General features: G+C 45.9%; 1 protein-coding gene across 1 annotated transcript in view; it reads left to right on the top strand.

Annotated features, from left to right (window-relative positions):
- Nucleotides 1–22,199, top strand: part of LOC147683102 (disintegrin and metalloproteinase domain-containing protein 28-like) — a 3,314,421-nt gene that overhangs the window by 2,821,155 nt on the left and 471,067 nt on the right. The window contains exon 11 of the mRNA XM_086942499.1: nt 14,977–15,079. Coding sequence (XP_086798625.1) covers nt 14,977–15,079 — 103 coding nt within the window. The remainder of the gene's footprint in view (nt 1–14,976; nt 15,080–22,199) is intronic.

Here is a 22,199-nt window from a genome sequence, read left to right on the forward strand (position 1 = left end):
CAAACCTCAGGACAGAAAGATTTCCAGGATAGCACCGGTACTAGTCCAGTACCCGAAGTACAGAGCAGCACAATGGACTACTTATTAAAACTACGTTGGTGCCCTGAGGATAGGAAATCTTGTGCCTTGATCCCTGTTAGAAGCCTCTGGCAAGCTAGTCAGGTTGTAGCGCTAAATATTCAGCCTGTTCCTTTACCTCTTAAAATGCCCTGGTTGGGAAAAATGCGCTCCTCAGGGGCTTCCTTGCTTCCACTGGCCCCTCTGCTGCCTTCTCCTTGTCAAATCCAACGGTAAGTTAACCTAGAAGCGCAGCAGGTGCTTCAAGTACCTCAGGTCTGTGAGGGCACCAATCAGATGCTCCAGGGTCAGTGTCGCACACAAAAACCATTCCCAGTGTAGCTGGAAACCGAGGAACCAGCTGATCACAACATGTAAAAAGACTGTTGCATACTGGAGCGCTGGTGGTTGCCGGGTCGATGAGGGGCTAGCTTTGCAGGAAGAGGGTGTGGGTGCACACAGTCAATATCATCCTTGTGGAAGGAAACCCCCCTTTTTCTCTGGGAGAAACTTATGAGGACAATAGCTGCATAACCTAAAACACACATTTTTTAAAAATATTTTTCATTTTGTCCGACAAAACATATTAGTCTACACAAGACAGTGAGGTACATGGGGGCAGTCAGAGTAGCAATCAATAAGGAATTCTTCAGCGCTGGAGTGACTGGTGACATAGTAAGTATCAATAGGGCACAGTACGAGAGGACCAGCATAGTGTATGTTAGTCACTGCCTTAGTTTGCTGCTCATCTTTTTATTCACTCTCAGGTGTGCATTGATGAGAGATTTATATATTTATAGTGTTCTGGCGTGTGGTGCTTGCATCAGGAATTGCATTTTGTTAAAGGTGTAAGTTGTACTTCCAAGTTTCGGCAGCAGTTGTCTGTCACTCTGTCCTTTGTTGTTTTCATGACACCGCTGGTTTCTCCGGTGGCTGCTGTTTGTTCGCGATGGGTCCGGTTCTTGGCTCTAGTGAAAGGCCCCTTCGGCTGCTTTGTAGTGCTAAGAAGTGTAAGTTTGTTCAGTTTACACCAGGCTCTCTACGGAGAGTCTGCCTCTTGCTCTGGTGTTGCTTTTCTCCTCAGGTTGTCCCCCCCTTCTCACCACTCTGAGAGCCAGTGCACCCTTTGACCCTCTACCTGCCGCCCAGTTCACACCTTGGTGCTTTCATACGTAAATTCACCTCCAGCTTGCATTTTCAAAGAGGGCCCCGGGCTCCCTAACACCGACATGAGGAGAAGGAAGAGAGAGGGGGGACACAGGAAGACTTGGTGGGGTCGGGGAGACGGATACGGTGGGGGGGAGAGTGAAGAAAGAGGGGGGAGAGAAAGAGAGAGAGAAGAAGTGGGGAAATAGAGACTGAGAAGTAGGGAGGAAGGAAGATGAGAGAGCAAGTGGAGAGGGAGTGGGGGGCCTGGGTGAGGGAGAGCATCTTCAGAGAAGTGAGACCTGTGTCCTAACTCCGCCAGTGAAGAAAGCGGGTCCAAAGGAGAAAGAACCAGGCCAGACAGAGTAGGTCCAGGCAGTGTGCATGGAGGCAGGCTCGGTGGATCCGGAAGAGGGACAGCGCAAGCAGAACAGGACCAGGGCCAGCTGATCCGGACCAGCAGATCCTCCCTGACCAGGGAGACGGCGCGATACACAATCAGAATGTAGTGTTTCGCTTTTGGGGTTCCAGGGGGTAACTTTAGGGTTCAGGGTGGGTGTGGGTTTAAAGGTGCAAGGGAGTAATTTTAAGGTTCACGGTGGGTTAAGGATTGGGTGCAAGGGGGATAATTTTAGGGTTCAGGGTGGGTATGGGTTTTGGGGTACCAGGGGGGCAATTTTAGAGTTCAGGGCGGGTATGGATTTTGGGGTGCAAGGGGGGAAATTTTAGGGTACAGGGCAGGTATGGGTTTTGGGGTGCCAGGGGGACAATTTTAGGGATCAGGGTGGGTATGGGTTATGGGGTGCCAGGGGGGTAATTTTAGGGTTCAGGATGGGTATGGGTTTCGGGGTGCCAGGGGGACAATTTTAGCGGTCAGGGTGGTTATGGGTTACGGGTGCCAGGGGGGTAATTTTAGGGTTCAGGGCAGATATGAGTTTTGGGGGGCAGGGGTCATTTTAGGGTTCAGGGTGGGTATGGGTTTTGGGGTGCTAGGGGGTAATTTTAGGGTTCAGGGTGGGTATGGGTTTTGGGGTGCCAGGGGCATAATTTTAGGGGTCAGGGAGGGTATGAGTTTTGGGGGTTGGGGTAATTTTAGGTTTCAGGGTGGGTATGGGTTTTGGGGTGCTAGTGGGTAATTTTAGGGACCAGGGCTGGTATGGATTATGGGGTGCCACAAAAGAAAGAGATGGCTGTGGCACAACAACCCTATGGTGTATGAGATAATATGCGGCCTGCTTCCTGCCCCCCATGGCTCCTCCTGCGCCCCAGTTTTCCTTGTGCCCCACCTGGCACACATCATGTCGGATGATGGTGATGTAGTTAACATTTGCTCCCCCCTGGGAACATTTCTGCAGACGCCCATGTGGGTAACAGTCCTGTCCAAACTCCATAGATTTGAAAGACCCCCACTAGGACAGGCAAAGACTGTATTGTATATGGTTGAGTCCAAACTGGGGTGGTATCGTGAGCAAAATAACAATGGTTTAAACCCAGACCTCTTGACTGGTGTGTTAAAATTTAATCCAGGCATCAAATACATTTAAATAAGATTTATTGTCCAGCACAGCATTAACAGCCTCTCTGCTATAAGATCCAGATGCAACTGGCTCTCTCTTCATTAACCACCTTCAGAATACAGAATGTCATTGGAAAGTAAACAAGGTGTGCAGGCAGGCATCTCTGGAACCATATGATGTCACTCAAGCAGATACAGATGAACATAACAAAGATATGATGAAGGATGTAACATATCCCCCTTTTCCATAAACAAACATAAATGTTCAAATGTAATCTCTAAACCTAGTTGGTATATTCCTTACACGGACATTTTGCTTGATCCTTGAAGATATTGTGTCATCAACATTCTGTCCTAAGACACCAGGGTTGGTTTTATCTCTAGAACTAGAACCATAGACAAAATTATTACACTTGGCAATTCTCCTTGCATTCCACAATTTTCCATCTTGTGTAATTACAGAATTACTAAACACTTTTTTTAATTTGTATAGGCTTACCAAATTTACATGAACCTTTCATCATCAGACCTGGTCTCATAATCCTCACCCAATCCCCAACAACAAAATTATGAGTTTTGACCTTCCATTTTTTATTGTACCAACCCATGGTCTTGATTTGCTTCGCTTCTACTCTCTTAGCTGTATCATGTACACATTCCTTAATATCCAATTTATCCTGGCATTTATTCTTAAACCACCACGGACAGATTTTAGACACTGGATCTCTTCCCTTTAGTAATCTAAAAGGGCTAAATTCTGTAGTAGAATGAGGTGTAATTCGGTAAACCCACAACCTTTCTCTCAACTCATTCATTCAATCTCCACGTGTCCTCACCACATCTGTTACATAAGACTTTAACACCCTGTTAAATCGTTCTACCTGGCCATTTTCATGTGGCTCATATAATGACGTACACTTGTGTGTAATACCATGTGCTTTTAAAAAATTCTCCATCTCTATTGATTTCAATTGCACCCCATTATCCGTTACTAACACAGAAGGGCCTCCTTCACGAGCAAAAATTCCTTTAAAGAAAATAATCACCGCATTAGTAGTAGCATTAGGTACAAATTTTACTTCGGGCCATTTCGAGAAGAAATCAATCAGAACTAATGCATATTGTGAATTCTCAGGTAAATTCTTAAATGGGCCGAAATATCAAAAGCTAATTTTTGCCACGGCATGTCTGGCCACTTAACCACCTTTAAAGGTGGAACGTTAGTTCTGAGCATTTTTTCACTTGACACACACTCTTCACATTCTCTTACAATCCTATCTATAAATGCATCCATTCCTGGCTACCAAAAGAAACTTCTAATCAACCTCTTCATAGAAGATATTCCAGGATGCGTCCTATGAGCCAATTTAACCTCTTCGCCGCTAATGACAAGGGTAACTCGTCATGCACTTTTCATTGATTTCAATGGAAATTAGATGAAAAGATAAATTTTGCCTTAGCAGCCAAGTGGTTAAGAATGACATCTTGTATACCTTGTGGTGGAACACACTTGCCTGACTTAAACAGAAAATCATTTTCCCACTCCAATTCATCTGCAACTCTTACAAACTGTAAGAGCTCTTCTTTCATTAAATATTTTTTAGGCCATCCTTCCATCACATATTCCTTGAGGGTACTCCACCTAACATCTATCCTTACACAACTGTTCCACTTCTCCTCTGTAATTTCTTGAATCTGGTCACCCATCACATCAGCTATTGTTACAATAAATTCTTCCTCCTTAACCACATCTACCTTATCTTGTTCACACGGCAACCGAGATAGAAAATCAGCAGTGACATTTCTTTTTCCTGGAACATACTCTGTGCTAAAATTGTATTCCTGCAATCTTGAAGATAACCTCGCAATTCTGGTTGTAGAATGCCAACCGCCACCTGTAGACAATATATTAACCAATGGTTTATGATCTGTCCTCAGGGTGAATCTACAACCCCACACATATAACCTAAAATGTTCCACCGCCCACACACACGCGAGTAATTCTCTCTCAATTGTCGCATATTTCCGTTCACATTCATTCATTGTGTGTGAAGCAAAAGCTATGTTCCATTCTTCTTTTCCCTCCTAACCCATATAAACTGGCATCCACCGTGATTATACACTCTTTCTTCATTCTAAACGGTTTTAATGTGGGTGCATTAACTATATCCTTCTTAATACACTCAAAATCTTCTTGTTGTTCATTTGACCACACATATTTCACATTTTGTCTCAATAAAACCCGCAATGGTTCCATTTTTGTCGCAAAGCTTTCCCCAAACTTACTGTAATATTCACATATACCAGTAAATGATAACAATTGGTCCTTATTTACTGGTGATGGAGCCTTGACAATAGCGTCTACATTATTCTTCTTTGGAACAATCCCATTTCCAGACAATGTATGACCTAAATATTCAACTGTACGTTTGAAAAGCTTACACTTATGTGCCTTTAATGTAAGTCCATGACTCTCTAATCTCTTGCAAACTTCATTTAAATGGCCTACATGCTCAGTTTTATCCCTTGAAAAAATCAAAATATCATCCTGAAAACATTTTACATATTCGTCCAAATCTCTAAAAATCAAAAACATTACTCTTTGAAAAACTGACGCCGCTGATGCCAAACCAAATGGCATCCTCGTATATTGGTATAGACCAAAAGGCGTGATAAACGCTGTGAGCTTCTTCGATTCCTCCTTAAGTTATATTTGGTGGTATGCAGAACGTAAATCTAACGTTGAAAAGATATTGGCTCCCTCAAACATTGATATCACCTCATTAATGTTTGGCAAAGGATGACAATCCATGATAATATTAGAGTTGAGAGCTCTTAGGTCTACACACACTCTCAACTTTTGATCAGGTTTGCGGACCAAAACTATGGGAGAAACCCACTCAGCTGATTCAATTGTTTCGATGATCCCTTCATCCAATAGCTCTTTCAACATATCCTTCAGTTCTTGTCTTACACTTATTGGAACTCCCCTAATTTTTTGTTTGATAGGTGTAGCATTATCCTTTAAGACAATTTTATAAGAAAAAACTCTTTAATTTCCCCAAAGAGTCACTAAACACATTCTTGAAACTGTTTACCAAAATCCTCTCCTTGTCAATGCTCTTATCATCATAACCAATAGTGGCAACCTGATTATATAATGTGTCATCACATAAAGTTACAGGTTCCTTTGCTCTCGGATTCAATATAATTCCTAATTTATATTGATCACACCACCCTAGTACATTAGCTCCTTTCCTTGCAATGTACAATTTAATTACAGCACATCTATGCTTAAAGTGAATATTTACTTCAAAATAACCCTCAAATTCAATCTGATTCCCTTCAAAACTCACAGCCATAATATCAGAAGATACTAAATTCTCTAAACACAACTGTTTATTCAATTTCTCCAAAAAATATTGCTGTGTGGTGATCGTCCAAGGAGACCCTGAATCTACCATCAAGACTATATCTACTCCACAGACTTTAAAATCACTCTTCGGTGATTTCCTAATATGATCGAGAACTCCATCAATAATGGAAACAAAAATCCCTTGTCAACCCTCTCTGTATTATGTGCTGTATTAGATATCATCACTTCGTTATTGGCAACATAAGATACCACTCCTCTAGAAGGTGTAGAAACATTCATAACTTTTAGAAGTGTGTATTGTAATTTATTAACAATACCTTGTAGTGATGCTTCAGAGGAAATGTATACAATTGTTGCAAAATGTGCCCCGACAGAGAAGGGGAGAGGTGAAGAGGAGTGCTCGGGGGAGGGGTTAGTGAGAAATGAATGAACACAGTTGTGGGTGATAAGTACAAACAATACCGACAACATCAAAACAATTACAAATGCATAAGCCAATTAGTGTGTAAAGGCATGAAATAATAAATGATTTTTCACAAAAACTTTCAACGGACACCAAGTCAGTACTAAACTGTAGAGGGCAAGTGCCGGAAGTTAAGTGGAAAACACCGTCGACGTTTCGACCCCTATATGTAGGCTCAGTTCAGTCCTTAAGTGGGGTCTTCATCAGGACGAGGAAAGGTGGGGGGAGTGTGGGGCAGTCCTGTTGGATAAATTGATAACAGTAGATTAATGAGTAATGCAACATAGTCAGTACATTCAGACTATGATGAGAGTAGAAATGCTAATGAAAGAGGGTTACCATGGAATCGTGGCCTACTTTGGCTCGCGATGTGGAACAGCAAAGGACTGTGGTTTAGTCACAGGTCACTCGCCGGGAGAATGAATCTCAACATAAACTACAGAGGAGAAAAAGGAAACCAGTCAGATAGGACTTAGTCCTATACTTCTATCAAGCAATTAAAAGGATCCACTGGTAATTTATGTAAAGGATGATATCTTAGAGTGGCTCCACTGCGGGAGTATGAGATAGATAGCCTCATACACACATCGAGGTGGAGGTGGGCACAAGCCCTTTGCAATTAAACTCAGATAGTGAGAGCACTGGGGGCGGAAAAATAGGTGATAAATCACATGTGTCTATGAGGGTTGCCAGGCCCAAACGTGAAGTCTTGGTAAACATCATACACTTTCTGAGGAAGTTTAGCCGAGAAGCATGTAAACATCCATGTTTCCAGGTTCATAGAGGCGACAGGGGGCCTGGACCCATCACAATCTGGGTTCAGGCCCAACTACAGCACAGAGTCGGCACTCCTCTCCGTGACCGATAACATCAAAATGTCACAGGATAGAGGAGGATCGATGATTCTGGTGCTGTTTGACCTGTCGGCCGCTTTTGATACTGTGTCTCATGAGATTCTTCTCGGCCGATTACAGAGAGTGGGTATTGGAGGATTGGCACTGTCCTGGTTGGAGAGTTTTCTCTCCGGCCGCTCACAATCTGTCAGTGTGGGACCCTATCGTTCCATCTCGAGGGCACTCACTAAGGGGGTGCCACAGGGCTCATGCCTAAGCCCCACATAGTTTAATGTGTATGTGGCCCCCCTTGCAGAGATTGTGAGAAGTTTTGGGTTCACTCCAGTGTCATACGCTGATGACACTCAGCTGCTTTTTCCTTTCAACTCTCTTACGCCTGAAGTGAAGAACAATTTTGCCGAGGGCATGAGAGCAGTATCCAACTGGATGGCTACTAATTGCCTCCAGTGTAATGTCGGGAAGACCGAATTAATGCTTTTTGGGAAAGCCAGCATGCTCTGGTGCCCCGACTGGTGGCCTTTAGAACTAGGCCCTGTCCCATGCCCAAAGCCAGTTGTTAAGAACTTGGGGGTGAAACTTGATCAGAATTTGAGTTTAAAGGAGCATGTTAACTTCGTCACAGGAGCTTGTTTTAGAACAATTGGCCAGTTAAGGCGAGTCTTCCCTCTGCTGCCTGACATCCACAGGAAGACTCTTGTGCAAACTCTGGTGATAAGCCGTTTGGACTACTGCAACGGCCTCCTCATATCAGCAAATGAGGAGGCGCTTAATCGTTTGCAGGTAGTCCAAAATACGGCCGCCAGATTGATTCTAAATGCTCCTGCAAGAACCCCGTCCAAACCCCTGCTAAGACATCTCCACTGGTTGCCAATACGACAACGTGTTAAATTTAAAATCTGCTGCTTAGTGCACAAATGCCTTTATGGGCAAGGCCCCAGATATCTGGCACAAAAACTTCGAATATACAAACCTGAACGCCTTTTACGTTCCAGCAACCAATGTCTACTGGAAATCCCCACCATTAAAAAAGTCAGACAAGGTGGACGTGCTCTATCCTTTATAGGCCCTACCATCTGGAACAAGCTTCCATCCAACCTGAGACACAATGATAATCATTTGTGTTTCAGGAAAACATTAAAAACTTTTCTGTTTCAGGAAGCATAACCCACCCTGTGGTACCACACGAAGCCTACATTTCCCTCAGTACTGATGCGAGCAAAGCGCGGAGATACCTCATGGGTCAATTCTGGCGCGATATAAGCAATTAAATAAATAAATAAATAAAATAAATAAAGTTACAACATACCTGGGCATCGAGAAATGGAGCAGAAGATTAATGGCCCACAATTACGAACATTGGTCGTCAGCAGCTCAATACGCTGTGTTTTAGATCGAGGTTAGGTGAGTAACCCGGATCATGAGTCTTAAAAGAGAGAAATAGAGAATCATTGTGGGCACATCCGGCGCATTAAAATGGGACTTACACAGTAAGACAATTTAGCCGCTAAGAAAACAAGTGACGCATCGGCTACATCTCATACCTATTTTATGAAAGGCGAGGCAAATCCGTTTCAGGCACACGGCACACACGTTCTGTTTCAGACGCCTGTTTGGCTCGTTGGCTGAGTTAGAGAACTCGATCAAAGTCCTAAAAGGGATTTAAGTATACAAGACCTGGTCAGGGGCTGGAAGGGGCGATTAGATAACCCAAATACTTAAACGGGGTTGAAGGCGGATCACTGGGCAAGTTAAATAACAGCATAGGTCCTAAAAATTAAGGCTTACTGCACAGTTGTTTTTTTATTAGAGGTGTCTTTAACCACTTCCATCCATTTTTCCGATTGTTCTAATGCCTTTGCTTCTGATATTGCTTCAGCTAAACTAGGGTTTCCTAATACCTATAATCTTTATTGTATTTTTTTATTTTTCACATGTACTATGATCTGATCTCTTATCATTTCATCTGTTAGTAACCCAAAGTTACAATGTAAGGATAACGATCGTAATCCTGTAAGAAAGTCATCAAAGTTTTCATCATCTTTTTGCGATCTGGTATAGAACTTAAATCTATTTAAAGCAATATTAGTAACAGGCTTAAATCTTTTTTCTATCCTTAAAGCTTCATTATATACATTCATGTTATCTCCACTTCCATCACTAAGTGATGTATTTGAGGTAAGGATCTAAAAATAACTTGCCCTTCAGATCCCAAGCAATGTAAGAAAATACTTTTCTTTCTTTCTGCCCCCATGCGTTCACCATCTATAGCCTTCATATTTGTGATAAATTCCTCCTTCCATCTTGCCCAGGGCATCGGGGGTCACCTTTGGACTGTAAATATTTTGCTGGGGGGTCAAATTGCATGTTTATGTTATATTGAAAAACAACTTATAGTACTAAACACAGTTAACACACTAGCACATGTAAATGTACATATTAATAAATAGTTATAACCTTGTAATTTATAAACTTAGAACGTTTTAAAAATTATATAATTAAAGCATAGTACTGTGGAAAAGAAAGAAAGCATTCATGATCTTTTTCAAAGAGTTAAAGTAACCTTTAGTCAAACTTAGGGAAAGATTCAGCTGTAATATGTAGTTATTTCTTTCTAGAAATCGCTGTGAATAAAATGTAGTATATGTTGTTAATTTAGTTTCAAAACAGTACGAAAATCGGCGTTAATCCTTTGTTTGTTGTTGCCTTGGAAACTAAGATGGCCGCCGGTGACGTTGCATGCTACTGCGTTGTTGAAAAGACGTTCTGATGGGTACGTTGCACGGTAACGTGTTGACGATGAGACGCTCTATAATGCGTCATGAAGAAGAGTTCTGTAACAAAGGGCCGCGCACTGTGGATCGCGCTTTCATCAGATCCAAAAAATGCCGACTCGCCGAACAACTGTAAGTTGACTTGAATAATGCCAGCACAGTGGAATAATGCCGCAACTTGAATAATGCTGCCACAGTTTTAAGAACAAATAAAATAGCGGTGCCAATCAATGAAAAAAACAAGAACAGTGTAAGCAGTCAAATTATGAATTCCGGCAAGTGGGAACCAAAACACGCAGTGTAGCACTTGTAGATAAATCCCAAAAGTGGAGTGAGAATAATTTTGAAATAATTGCAAGTCTATCGCGTGACTTCTAGCAATGTTGAATAAATAAATATAAATCCAAATGTTAATCCAAGTACCGTAGTAGACAAAGATTGTTCAAGTAATTTTGTGAAAGTCCCAAAAGCATTAAGTGGGTGAAATTTCCTTGAATTAATTCACATTTCATTAAGAAACAGCCGCAGGTGCCATCAATGCACAATTATGAAAATAAAATCTTGAAAACTACCACTGGTTCTATCAATTCACAGAAATAATAAATAACAGAAAATTCTTTGAAGCACTCCGTACCTGTGCTGATAAATGACTGGAGTGTACTTTGGTTCTTCTCCCTCATCGCCAAATTTGTTAAAATTCAATCCAGGAATCAAATAAATTTAAATAAGATTTATTGTCCAGCACAGCATTAACAGCCTCTCTGCTATAAGATCCAGATGCAACTGGCTCTCTCTTCATTAACCACCTTCAGAATACAGAATGTCATTGGAATGTAAACAAGGTGTGCAGGCAGGCATCTCTGGAATCATATGATGTCACCCAAGCAGATACAGATGAACATAACAAAGATATGATGAAGGATGTAACATGGTGGTAAGTGGTTTAAAAGTTTCAGCACTCCGTTCGTCCATCATCTTGTTGTGTTTGCCTTGAAACCATGCCAATTCCTTTGGTTTCACTATAGTCAAAAAGTAGACATCTCATTAAGGTTTTTAAATTCCATATTTTGTGTCAGAATTCACTTAAATGTTCATATGTTTTCATTAACACATATAACTATCTTAGTCTGCATTTTCATTTAGTCAATTTGTAAGATTTGGGCCATAATATGCCTCCTGCACTTTTCGTCTGGGACTGCCTATAGAAATATTAAACGCAGTTGAATATATCAGACCTTTTAAAAAGTTGATCTCATTATATAGGGTCATAATATGTTTCCATGTATTGTTGGTTTGGAACCAGTGAGAACTAGGCATGTTGGATAACACCAACTGTGCCACATCAACAGAATAGTTCAGATTCAACATTGCAAGGGTGCAACCTACACTAGAACTGCTTGCTTCTTTCTGGGTGTGCCCAGTAACCCAGAGGTGTGTCTTTGGAATTATAATTGTGAAGTGTTATAGCATGCATATACAGTTTAGGCAAGGGTGGAATTCTTTCTCTATAGGATTTTCCTGGCTGTGTTTTTTCTAGGGTCGGATATGGCAGGGGATGATTGTCTAGCAGTGGCCAATCCCAAGGTACCTAGGAAGCACACATTTATTGCTGTGGGTACTTAAAGAGGCATCCTAGAAATGTTCCTTTACATAGCATTCAGTGATGAACATACACAGAATACATGACATCACACATAACATCTTTATACTTGCTGCACTGACGCTATTTCTATTGCTCATATCGAATTGCAACTCCAGGACAAGGTAGTCATTAAACAAAAAGATTAGTTATTCATGCCATGAATGAATGCTTACTGGGGAGCTAGTATCTGGGAACTAGAATCAGTAGTTGCTAAAGGAAGATGGATGCAGATAAGAAAATGATACAAACATTTTCCACCCATCAGCTTCCTGCCTAATGCTTAAAAAAGAATATCCAGTAAACCTGTACCTAATCAAGACAGTTGTGCCAAGAACCAGCATTAGGGGTTATACTAACATATCCTAGTGCTATTGTCCGTATCGCTGCACTAAAATCATGAGACATAATTAAAGCTCCCCTATGTGTGACATGTGCTGAAGCTCTGTAGAGTTAGATACACACAGCAGCCAATGCACCTTCTGTATGACCCCATATAGTTATTATTGAACAGAGCAACGGTTGAGGGGAGGTGTCTTGTAACTATGGAAATCGGCCTGGGCCCAGCTAAGTTGTTTACTTTTATTGAAATCAATATGAGTTCTTGCATTGCCTGTCGCTGGGAGATAAGGTTGTTTGACATGTTCATACAAACTGTAGCCTTTCTGGGCCAAAAAATTGTCACACATGCGCCAATTGTAATTGCCATTGTGTGTGAAGGGTTACACCGCTGAAATAACTTATAGCTTCAAACTCAGAAAAAAATAGAAATAGAGAGATAGAGAAGAAAGAGAGGATGAAAAAAAAGAGAAGAAATGGAGAGACCAGTGAAAGGGTCCATGCAAACTACTACACGAAGAAAGAGAATGTGAAAAGGTAGTGGTAAAGAGGTGGTAGAATATTTCAAATATGCAGATAGAGAATTTAAGAAAGGTGGGAGAAAAGTGTCAGAGTGAGGGACTGCAGATGAAAGTGGTGTGAAGGGAAGAACAGAAGTGATTTAGGCGCGCCAAAGGTGACTACCTCTTACAGCGACCTACTAATATTCAGCGCATGTTCTAATATTCTCAGAATAGATACATTTGCAGTTCTATGTATTCAAATCATACTCATCATTATTACTGACGGATCAGATGCTGCTAACAAGAATTGGCAATGTCTAGAGGTCTGGCTTGTTTTAGCCTTATATTCATTGTTGTGTGGTATTTCTGGATACACTAACAGAAGACCCACAGAAAGACACTCAAATATTGGTCATTGCTTTGTTTTACTTGTGACATATTCTCACTCAAAGTGCCACACATTAGACAGTACAATGTCACTCATACGCCAACTGAACGTATGGAAATGTCACACATAAGCAATCAGAAAACTTGCCAGCTATGTCAAGACAGAGCAGTTGCTTCACCCTGAAGACAGAGATAGAAAAAGAATTGAGACTTGGGGACTGCCTTAAAATTGCCACAATTAGAACAGTGATGTTGCATTGTTTTTTTTTTGTGTATAACAAGTGAGCGAGTATGTAAAGGTTGTAAAGGCTAAAAGGTTTAAAACAGAATAAAAGATATTCAATTCTTCTTGATTACGCCAATATGTGGTACCTTAAGCAGATACAAATACTCCTTTGATCTTCCTGAGGAAAGTACAATATTTATTGTCCATTACTATTGATGAGCTGTCTATTGATTGAAAGTTAGTAAATGAATGCCAAGGGCAGTTTCAATTTGTACTTAGTTAAATAGTAACAGTGTTAATTGTATTTTTGAAAGTTATGATTCGAGAGCTTTTTTGCGACATTTGGCAGGGTTTCACTAGAAACAGTATAAACCACCAAATAGAAGGAGCGTCAAAGTAACAACAATATTCACAATTAGATATTGTAGTCCATAACGAATCAAGATCCAATGCAAGCTTCCTTTTTTATACTAAATCCAGTTGTTTATTGATGTATGCTGATTTTTACTTTTTCATCTTCATATCATTAAAAATAAAATTCTTGAGGAAGATATTCTCAAAATGCATTAAATGTACACTCCGCAGCCTACGCGTTTTGTCCCTCATAGGACATCATCAGGGCTGTACAGAACGAGAACATAATAATGAGTTCTAAATTTCTGATGCCTAATTATCTACAAAATCTCAATACATTACTTTGTATGATACCTTTCCCCAAAAATTGTAATCATAAATGTGAAACACAACGGAAGCCTTGTTGTCTCAGTGGCTTTAACGGTGGGCCACGAGGAGTTGAGCGCAGGAAGGTTGGAAGTGTAAACAGGTGGAATTACCAAATAACTCACAGTGCGCAAGGGTCTTTCCCTCTTTGTTCTATTAGTATTGTTTCACTAGAAACAGTCATGATTGGCAACCACGCAGGATGGGAGTCACCCATGCTGGATGGCATTCCTGACCAGGGCAAAAAAAAAAGGCTGTTTTTTCTCAGTTTTGTGGGATTATAAAACCGAAATGGGATTGGATTGCTGGTGAAGAGCGACATGATGTTGCAGTTTTGTTCTACAGGTTTTCTGCATACTTTAGCTGTTCATGTGTTCTCGTAATGGCTGTTAGTCCAGAAGTAAAGGACATTTGAATCATGAACCTCACTTTCGTGTACTTAATAGAATTGCAGCTTCACCTTAATGTCATCTACAAGATTTTTCATGACCCACCAAATCTCACGTCTAAATGAAGAAGAAAAAAGCGGAAAACTTGTGTTTAAAAGAACAGATATAAATGTAGCTTGGTTTGGGCATCAAGGGGCACATTAGGATATCCGCCCGCCATCCCAACGCAAAAAGGGACTGCCCGCCATAATGGCGGGGGTCCTGTTTGGGCCATTAGGATGCGCCCGCCGCAACCCCACCCCGGAGAATCCTTGGGGACCCGCAACGGGCCCCCGCAAGTGATTCCTGCATGCCTTTTTATGGCAGCACAACAAGGCGGGAAAGCGGCAGACAGAAAAACCCCTGCCTTCGTAATATGGCGGGGGAAATGGGTGGCGGGTGGAGATGGATGTCGGGCGGATCACCACCACCATGCGGGCAGTGATGATCCGCCCGACATCCTAATTGGGCTCAAATTGTGGAACAAATAGCAAAAATAAGTCTACTCTGTTATTTTCTTGTTGAACTCATACTCCTTTAATTTGCTTCAGGTGCTGTGGAGGGGACAAATTCATGTTTCGAAATAAATAGCAGAGGCGACTACTATGGATTCTGCACGTATTCATCAGATACCTTTAATCAATGTGCAGCTGAGTAAGTATTCAGTGCTTAAACAGTTATTCTTTCTGTGTCCAATATTATTGATGACAGCCTTGGAAAAGCGAAGGTCAACGAGCAGGGGCTGGATGTTGGGGTGAAGGAAAAAGTGGTAGTTTAGCTTATAGGGACCCTCTCATTTCAGTTCCATTTGTTACTTTGCTTTTCAACTGAAAGCCAGGGCACCATACGTAAATGTAACATTTTAAATATATTTTTAATAGAGCACAAATGTCATGCAGTTTTTACCAAAAGAGCACCTACCTACCTGTACATGTAACGATCATTTGCATAAAAAGTAAATGTTTATAATTGGGGCTCTCGGTTGTATTGTGTATTATTTATGCCACCAGTATTTATCAATATTTATATTGTTGGGGTGGCGTGGTCTGGCAGCGACCAAAATGGCCGCCTAATCTTGAGGAGCTCCGGGGGCTATCCTATCAACCCCAATATCCAACATTGATCCGCTGAATGCGCGGCATCTGACACCGGAATCGAGGAGCCCTTCTCCTCCGACACTTGCTGTTCCCCCCCCGGTGAGAAACCGAGCTCGGGTGCCGGAGTTCCGGGACTCGGAGTTTTGAGGCCGGCCGGGGCCCTTGCTTCGCAGAACCAGCGGCGGAGCACTGGCCTTGCGTGAAGAGAGGCATGAGGTGGGAGCGCTGAACGGCGGTTGGGGGCGGCACCCGATACCGGGGTCCCCCGAACTGCGGATTGCGGCACCTTCTACCGCCCGGATTTAAGTGTGGACTGGGCCCGGGCAGCAGCGGCTGTGGAACTGGGAGGCGACCTGCCTGAGCCCCCGGTGAGTGCACTGGACAGCCGGTGACGCCGTTGGCGCCCTGTGGCCTGCGCCTCCGATCGGGACTCCTGCGGGGCTCCTGATGCACCCGTTCTGAGGCAGCTAAAGCGGTAAGGGACCCACCGGAGCTGGGGGGGGGGCCTGAACACGTTGGGAGCCTGCAGGAAGAGTGAAGCAGGGCCCTGACCTCGGGTTTGCGCTGAAACTCAACGGCCTTGCCCGGGGACATCGGCGGGGGCCCCCTGCCCTGCCGGCCCCAGGGGACGAGGCTGTGCAGCTGAGGGGCAGATGCGGCTGGCCCTTCCGCGGCTGTGACCTATGATTGTGGGGCCCCAGTGGAGAATGGGCAGCAGTCCAGATTAACCCGACGTGGCCCAGTGAGCGGAACGTCCTGTGGCGCGGTGTGCTGGTCGCGGCAATGAACCCCTGTGACTAAGCCCCTATCTGTGCAGTTGGCCACGCGGTGGTGGATTTGACGGTAGTCTCATGATCCTACCTGGCTTACTGGAGGGGCCCGCTGGGCAGCGGGGCCCCCTTTACTTAAGGCTGCTGGGCCGACTGGGCCTCTCATTTTGGGACTGAACTTGCCGACGGGGGGGCCTGCTTTACCGGCGGAAAGACCCGTACCGGCTGCAGTGGTTGGCCGTACACGATTGGACATGTGAGTGACCGTCTGCCATCCTCTGTGATCATGCGGGGCAAGTAGAACACGATGCCTCAAGCTAATACGATGGACAATTACACGGCGGGCCTGGCCGGTGATGATCTGCCCCACCCTGGACCATCTGAGGAGTCCCTCTCCTCCATTATGCAGCCCATTCAATCCCTGGGCACCACGCTGGAGTCCAAAATAGACAAAATGTCCATCGAGTTAACGCTTCAGAGGGCTGATCTGAACAAGACGTCGGAGAAGGCTACACATAATGCGGCTGCTATCACAGATTTACAGGGGACTACCAAGTCGCTGCAGCAACAGGTCCAACGTCTCACGCACCAGCATCAACAGATGGCGGCTCAGCTGGAGGACCAGAAGGGGAGAGCCCGAAGAAACAACCTTAGAGTGGTGGGCGTGCCAGAAAAAATGGAAGGGGCCAGCTTAGAGCTGTTCCTAGAGGACCTTATCTTGAACACTCTCAAACCCAAAAGGCTATCTAAATTCTTCGTCATAGAGTGGGCGCACAGGGCGCCGGTCCCGCCTCCGCGCCCGGGGCTCCCACCGCGGACCAATATTGCGCGAGTACTCAACTACCGCGACCAGGACGCAATCCTGCAGGCGGCACGGCGGCATGGAGATCTGCGGGTGGAGGACGCCACGAAACGTTTCTTCCGGACTTTACGCTCAAGGTCCAGCAGGAGCGCAGATCGTGTGACGCAGTCAAGAGGAAGCTGCGGGAGTGCGACCTTCCGCTACATGATGTTCTTCCCGGCACGGCTCAAAGTGCTAGGGGAGGGCAAATCCTTCTTCTTCACCACCCCAGAGGAGGCACACGCCTGGCTGGAGGGGTGCCGGCCGCGACGGAGAGGCCCAGATGGTGAGGGCAGTTGAAGGACTTCGGCCCCCCGGTCTCCGGCCCCCTCTGTGGAGATACTGAGGGACATGGGGCAACACCGTGATGATCTGTCCCCGGGGGCGCGGAGGCGGACCCGCAGCCTCTCAGCATCTCCGGATTTGGAGTGAGGAGTCGGACTATCTCAATTCGGACTGGCAAGCTCCTATGGACATGTAATGTATGATAACATTGTTAATGCTTGCCGTAACCATCTTTACTCCTCGTTTTGCTCTCTCATGCAGGGGAGTTGATGGGCTTGCTTTGAGCAGAGGTCCTGTATGTATCGGACTTGCTGGGACTATTGCACCGGTGATGGCTGTTTGCCCTTGCCCTAGCGGGTGGGCACAATTTTTATTAGGGGAGGGTTCCTTATTTATCATGGGCCTTTGGTTCTGGCTGGGATGTTTGTTGGACTACTTATGGCGCTTCATCGGGGATTTGAGGGGGAGAGTCCCGGAGGGTGGAATTGGCTGCACCACTCAACCCTAAGGTTATCGTTTTTCAGGGCTCTGCTGATTGGGGATGTCCGGCGCAGTTGGCTGGAGTGGCAGGGTAGCAGGGTGGGGGGCTGTTGTGGGGGGAGAACGGGGGGCTTGGTTCAGTTATTTATCTGTGGTTTTTGTATTCTATCATGGTTCTAATTCCATTGACACGCTTGCGGGGCGGAGGGAGCGGAGGGAGGGAAGGGATGGTTCTTCCACATTAAGGGCTTGCAGGAGATATGGCAGGCACGCACTCACTTAAGACGCAACATATAAACATTTTATCCTGGAATGTGAACGGCCTGCAGAATAAAATCAAACAGACGGTCGTTCTACAGTAGCTCCGCAGACATGCTCCTGATGTTGTCAGGAGACGCATCTGTTGGGGAATCACTGCAGGGCCTTGGACAGATTCGGGTACACCCTCCGTGCACACTCTGGTTTTATGACAGGCTCAAGTGGTGTGGGTATACTTATAAAAAACTCTCTGCCATTGGGTCTGGGACAAAGTTGGTTTGATCCCCTTTGTCGCTATGTGGCACTATCTGCACAATAGGAGGGCTGCCCTCTGAACTTCTGCTCACTCGACATACCCCGAGGTTACACACGTCCACTCTACCGGATGTGGGGCAGTTGCTGCTGGACTTGCCTCCTGGGACGTTAATACTGGGCGGAGATATGAATGATGTGATGGCCAGAGACTTGGATAGGTCATCGCCCTTGCTGGGTGGGGGGGGACTTGCCACCTAAGGGAATTTACGCAAGCAATGGGTCTCCTTGATCCATGGCGAACACACAGCCTGCACCTCAGACAGTAGACGCACCTATCGGCGTCCCATGGGCCCTCCTCTAGGATTGACTATATTTTCACGCGCGCAGGCAGACAGCATGAACCTGTTCCGAGATGGACACCTTCATTCCCGAGGAATTTCTGACCATGCACCGGTGGGGGTCCAGTTGTTAGGTCCAACGCGGGACTGGAGCGTCCCCCTTCGGCTTGACTCTTTTCTCTTTAAAGATAAGGACTTTCAAGAGCGCTTTGGGGAGAGAGTGGATCAATATTTTACTGAGAACGTAGGCTCCGTGGAATCCCTGGGATAGTGTGGGAGGTACACAAAACTGTGGCAAGGGATTTTGTACAAGCCAAAGTAGGGAGGAGGCGTAAAGATAAATATGCACAGGTGGAACGTTTAGAGGCGGAGATTATGGCTCTGAACAATGAGACAGGGCTCACCCTGGACCAAGACCGAGTTAGACTGCATAGGGCGCACCTGCTCAGCAAAGAAGTGAGGGATCTCCAGACGGACCAAGCACAGGCGCACGCACTAGCCACCCAGGGCAGAGTGTATGACATGGGTGACAAGGCGAACAGAATGATCGCCTGGTTGGATGGAGAGACCGGGACCATAGCTGGGTACCAAATATTGAGCACCCGGATGGTTCGGTGAATACCACGAGTAGGCCCATAGCGGAGGACTTTGCGCGCTATTATGAAGAGGTCTACCGCTCCCACACATCTCGTAATGGCCAAGACTGTCTTGACTTCCTTGCCCCCTTGCATCTTCTGGTCCTGAAGACGGTGGACAGGGATGTGCTGGAGGCCGAAATCACAGTCAAGGAAGTAAAAGAGGCCATGGGGGATTTACAGACGGGGAAGGCCCCAGGACCCAACAGTTTTCCGGCGGAGACATTCAGCTGTGTGGCCAGCCACATTGTACTGCGTCTATGCAATATGCTCTTTGAGGCGCGTGACGTGGGTCATCTTCCGCGAGATTTGCGCTTGGCCACGATCGTGGTGATCCACAAAGCGGGGAAACCACATGGTGTCTGTGGCTCATACAGGCCTATCTCCCTCCTCAACTACAAGACGAAGGTCCTTGGAAAGATCCTAGCTACGCGTCTGGGGGCGATGATTCAGTCGCTGGTCCACCCAGACCAGTCGGGCTTCATGCCCCACCAGAACACGAGACTTAACCTGCGCCGGCTGTTTGGGGTCCTACAGATAGGTACTGCACTGGCGGGAGCTCCGGCGTCCTTGCTCTCCCTTGACTCTCATATGGCCTTCCACAGTGTCGAATGGTGCTATATATACGCCGCACTGAAGAAACTGGGTTTCGGACCGAACTTCTGTTCATGGGGGAAACTGCTGTACGCGGAACCACTGGCGCGAGTCCGAGTAAATGGGGCCACGTCTTGTGAGTTCCTACTGGGACGTGGCACGAGACAGGGTTGTCCCCTGTCTCCGACCCTCTTTGCCCTGGCACTGGAGCCGCTGGCACACTGGGTGAGGACGGACCCAGGGGTGTGGGGGATAGCAATGGATGGCAGTTGGGAAGAGCGTATCTCGCTTTACGCCGACAACATCCTACTATATACCCGGAGGCCGGCGGAATCGATTCAGCGTCTCATGACTATACTACGTACTTTCGGGGAATACACCGGATACAAGATGAACTGGAGTAAGTCCCTCGGCTATGTTTTGACGGGACCCCAACCGCCCGTGGTGGTAGGATGTCAGGGCCTGGTGTGGCAGGAGGCGTTCTGCTACCTCGGGATATGGATTATGCCGACGGCCTTGGAGTTCCTCCGACTTAACGTACAGCCACAACTTGACCGCTTGCACGGCGACGTGCAACCCTGGCGCACCCTGCCGGTCTCCCTTATGGGGAGAGTGGTACTTTTCAAAATGATGGCCCTGCCACGGCTGCTATACGTGATGCAGAGCTCCCCCTTTTCGATCCCGGACCAGGTTTTTAAAACAGTGGAGGCGGAGCAACAGTCCCTTCTGTGGAGCGGTAGCTGCCCGCGGATTGCCCTTGGTAAGCTGCAGCGCAGTACCTATGAGGGGGGACTGGCGGTCCCTGACATCCGCCTCTACTACTGGGTGGCTCAATTGGACAATGTTAATGGCTGGGTTTTTGCCCCGCAGGAGGAACCGGCGTATCGGGTGGATGGGGCAGCCATGGGCATGGGTATCTATCTGGCTACCCTTTACTCTGGGACACGGCATAGTCTACCCTTATCCCCCCAGACCGTGGTGGTGGTCCAAAACTTGGAGCGTGCAATGAAGTTGCTCGGCTGGGAGAGGAAGCTTACGGCTCAGACGCCCCTATGGAAGGGGGACTTCCTAAGGGAAGTAGTCAAACTCCGCGATCTGCATAACTGGAGCCTCATTGGCATAGACCTATTGGGTGATGTCTGGAAGAGGGGACAAGTGGTGGAATTCGCGGCTTTGCAGTCCGAATTCCAGATGGGGAGTGGCGAGTTCCTCCACTACCTTCAATTCGCGCATGCCATAAATTCACACTTATTGCAGGAAGACCAGCTACCTGAGTACGCCCCGCTCGAAGACAGGCTGCTTCTAGACCCAATGATTGATAAGGCTATCTCGCTCACCTACAAGAAGTTAATCAATAACCTCCCAGATACACTTGGGCCACTGCAGGAAAAATGGGAATCTGATTTGGGCTTACTAGAAGATGACGATTGGAGCGAGGCCTACAGTGCCCCAGGAAAGTAGTGATTCGGGTAAGATTCCGTCTGTTACAGCTTCGTGTGAACCATAGGTCTCACACCCCACACACGGTACAATTTAAAATAGGATACGCGGCATCACACTTCTGCCTGAGAGGGTGCGGGTACGAGGGTACATTCTTTCATATCCTCTGGATCTGCCCCAAAATTTGTTCCTACTGGGTCAGGTTGAAAGACATAATGGAGGAGGTGGTTGGGGCGAAGGTGCCGCTGGAGGCCAGGTGGCATATATTAGGAGTCACGGGAGAGGTAACATGGCCCAAGGGAGAAAAGGTGTGGTTGGCCTTTGCGAGTATGGTGGCCAAGAGAAATATTGCGTGTCTCTGGGGGAGTGACCTGCTACCAACAATAGAGGAATGGGAGCGGGACTTGGACTGGTGCCAGAGGGCGGAGAAGGTCATATATAACAGTAGGGGCTGCCCCAGAAAATGGGAAAAGATCTGGCAGGCCTGGAGAAGGTACAGGTGAGAGTGGATGGACGCCTTGGAGGATGAGTAGAGGGACCCTGCCAAGTCGGGCATCGCCTGTGACATGTCTGTGTTCCCTCCTTATAGGGAGGTTATGGTTTTAGGCTCGGCTTTGGCTGTTTTTTTTGTGGTTTTTTTAGAGGAGGGACGGGGGAGGAGGGGGAGTCCGGAGGGTAGGTGGTTAGTTGGGCAGGGGACAGACTAAAGGCTGGAGTCAGGCTAGAGTGTACGCTGGACTAGAGGTGGAACATCCCAATAACCGTTAATGATTGGACTTAT

This window comes from Lissotriton vulgaris, chromosome 11, assembly GCF_964263255.1.
Source record: "Lissotriton vulgaris chromosome 11, aLisVul1.2, whole genome shotgun sequence".
Classification (NCBI taxonomy): Eukaryota; Metazoa; Chordata; class Amphibia; order Caudata; family Salamandridae; genus Lissotriton; species Lissotriton vulgaris.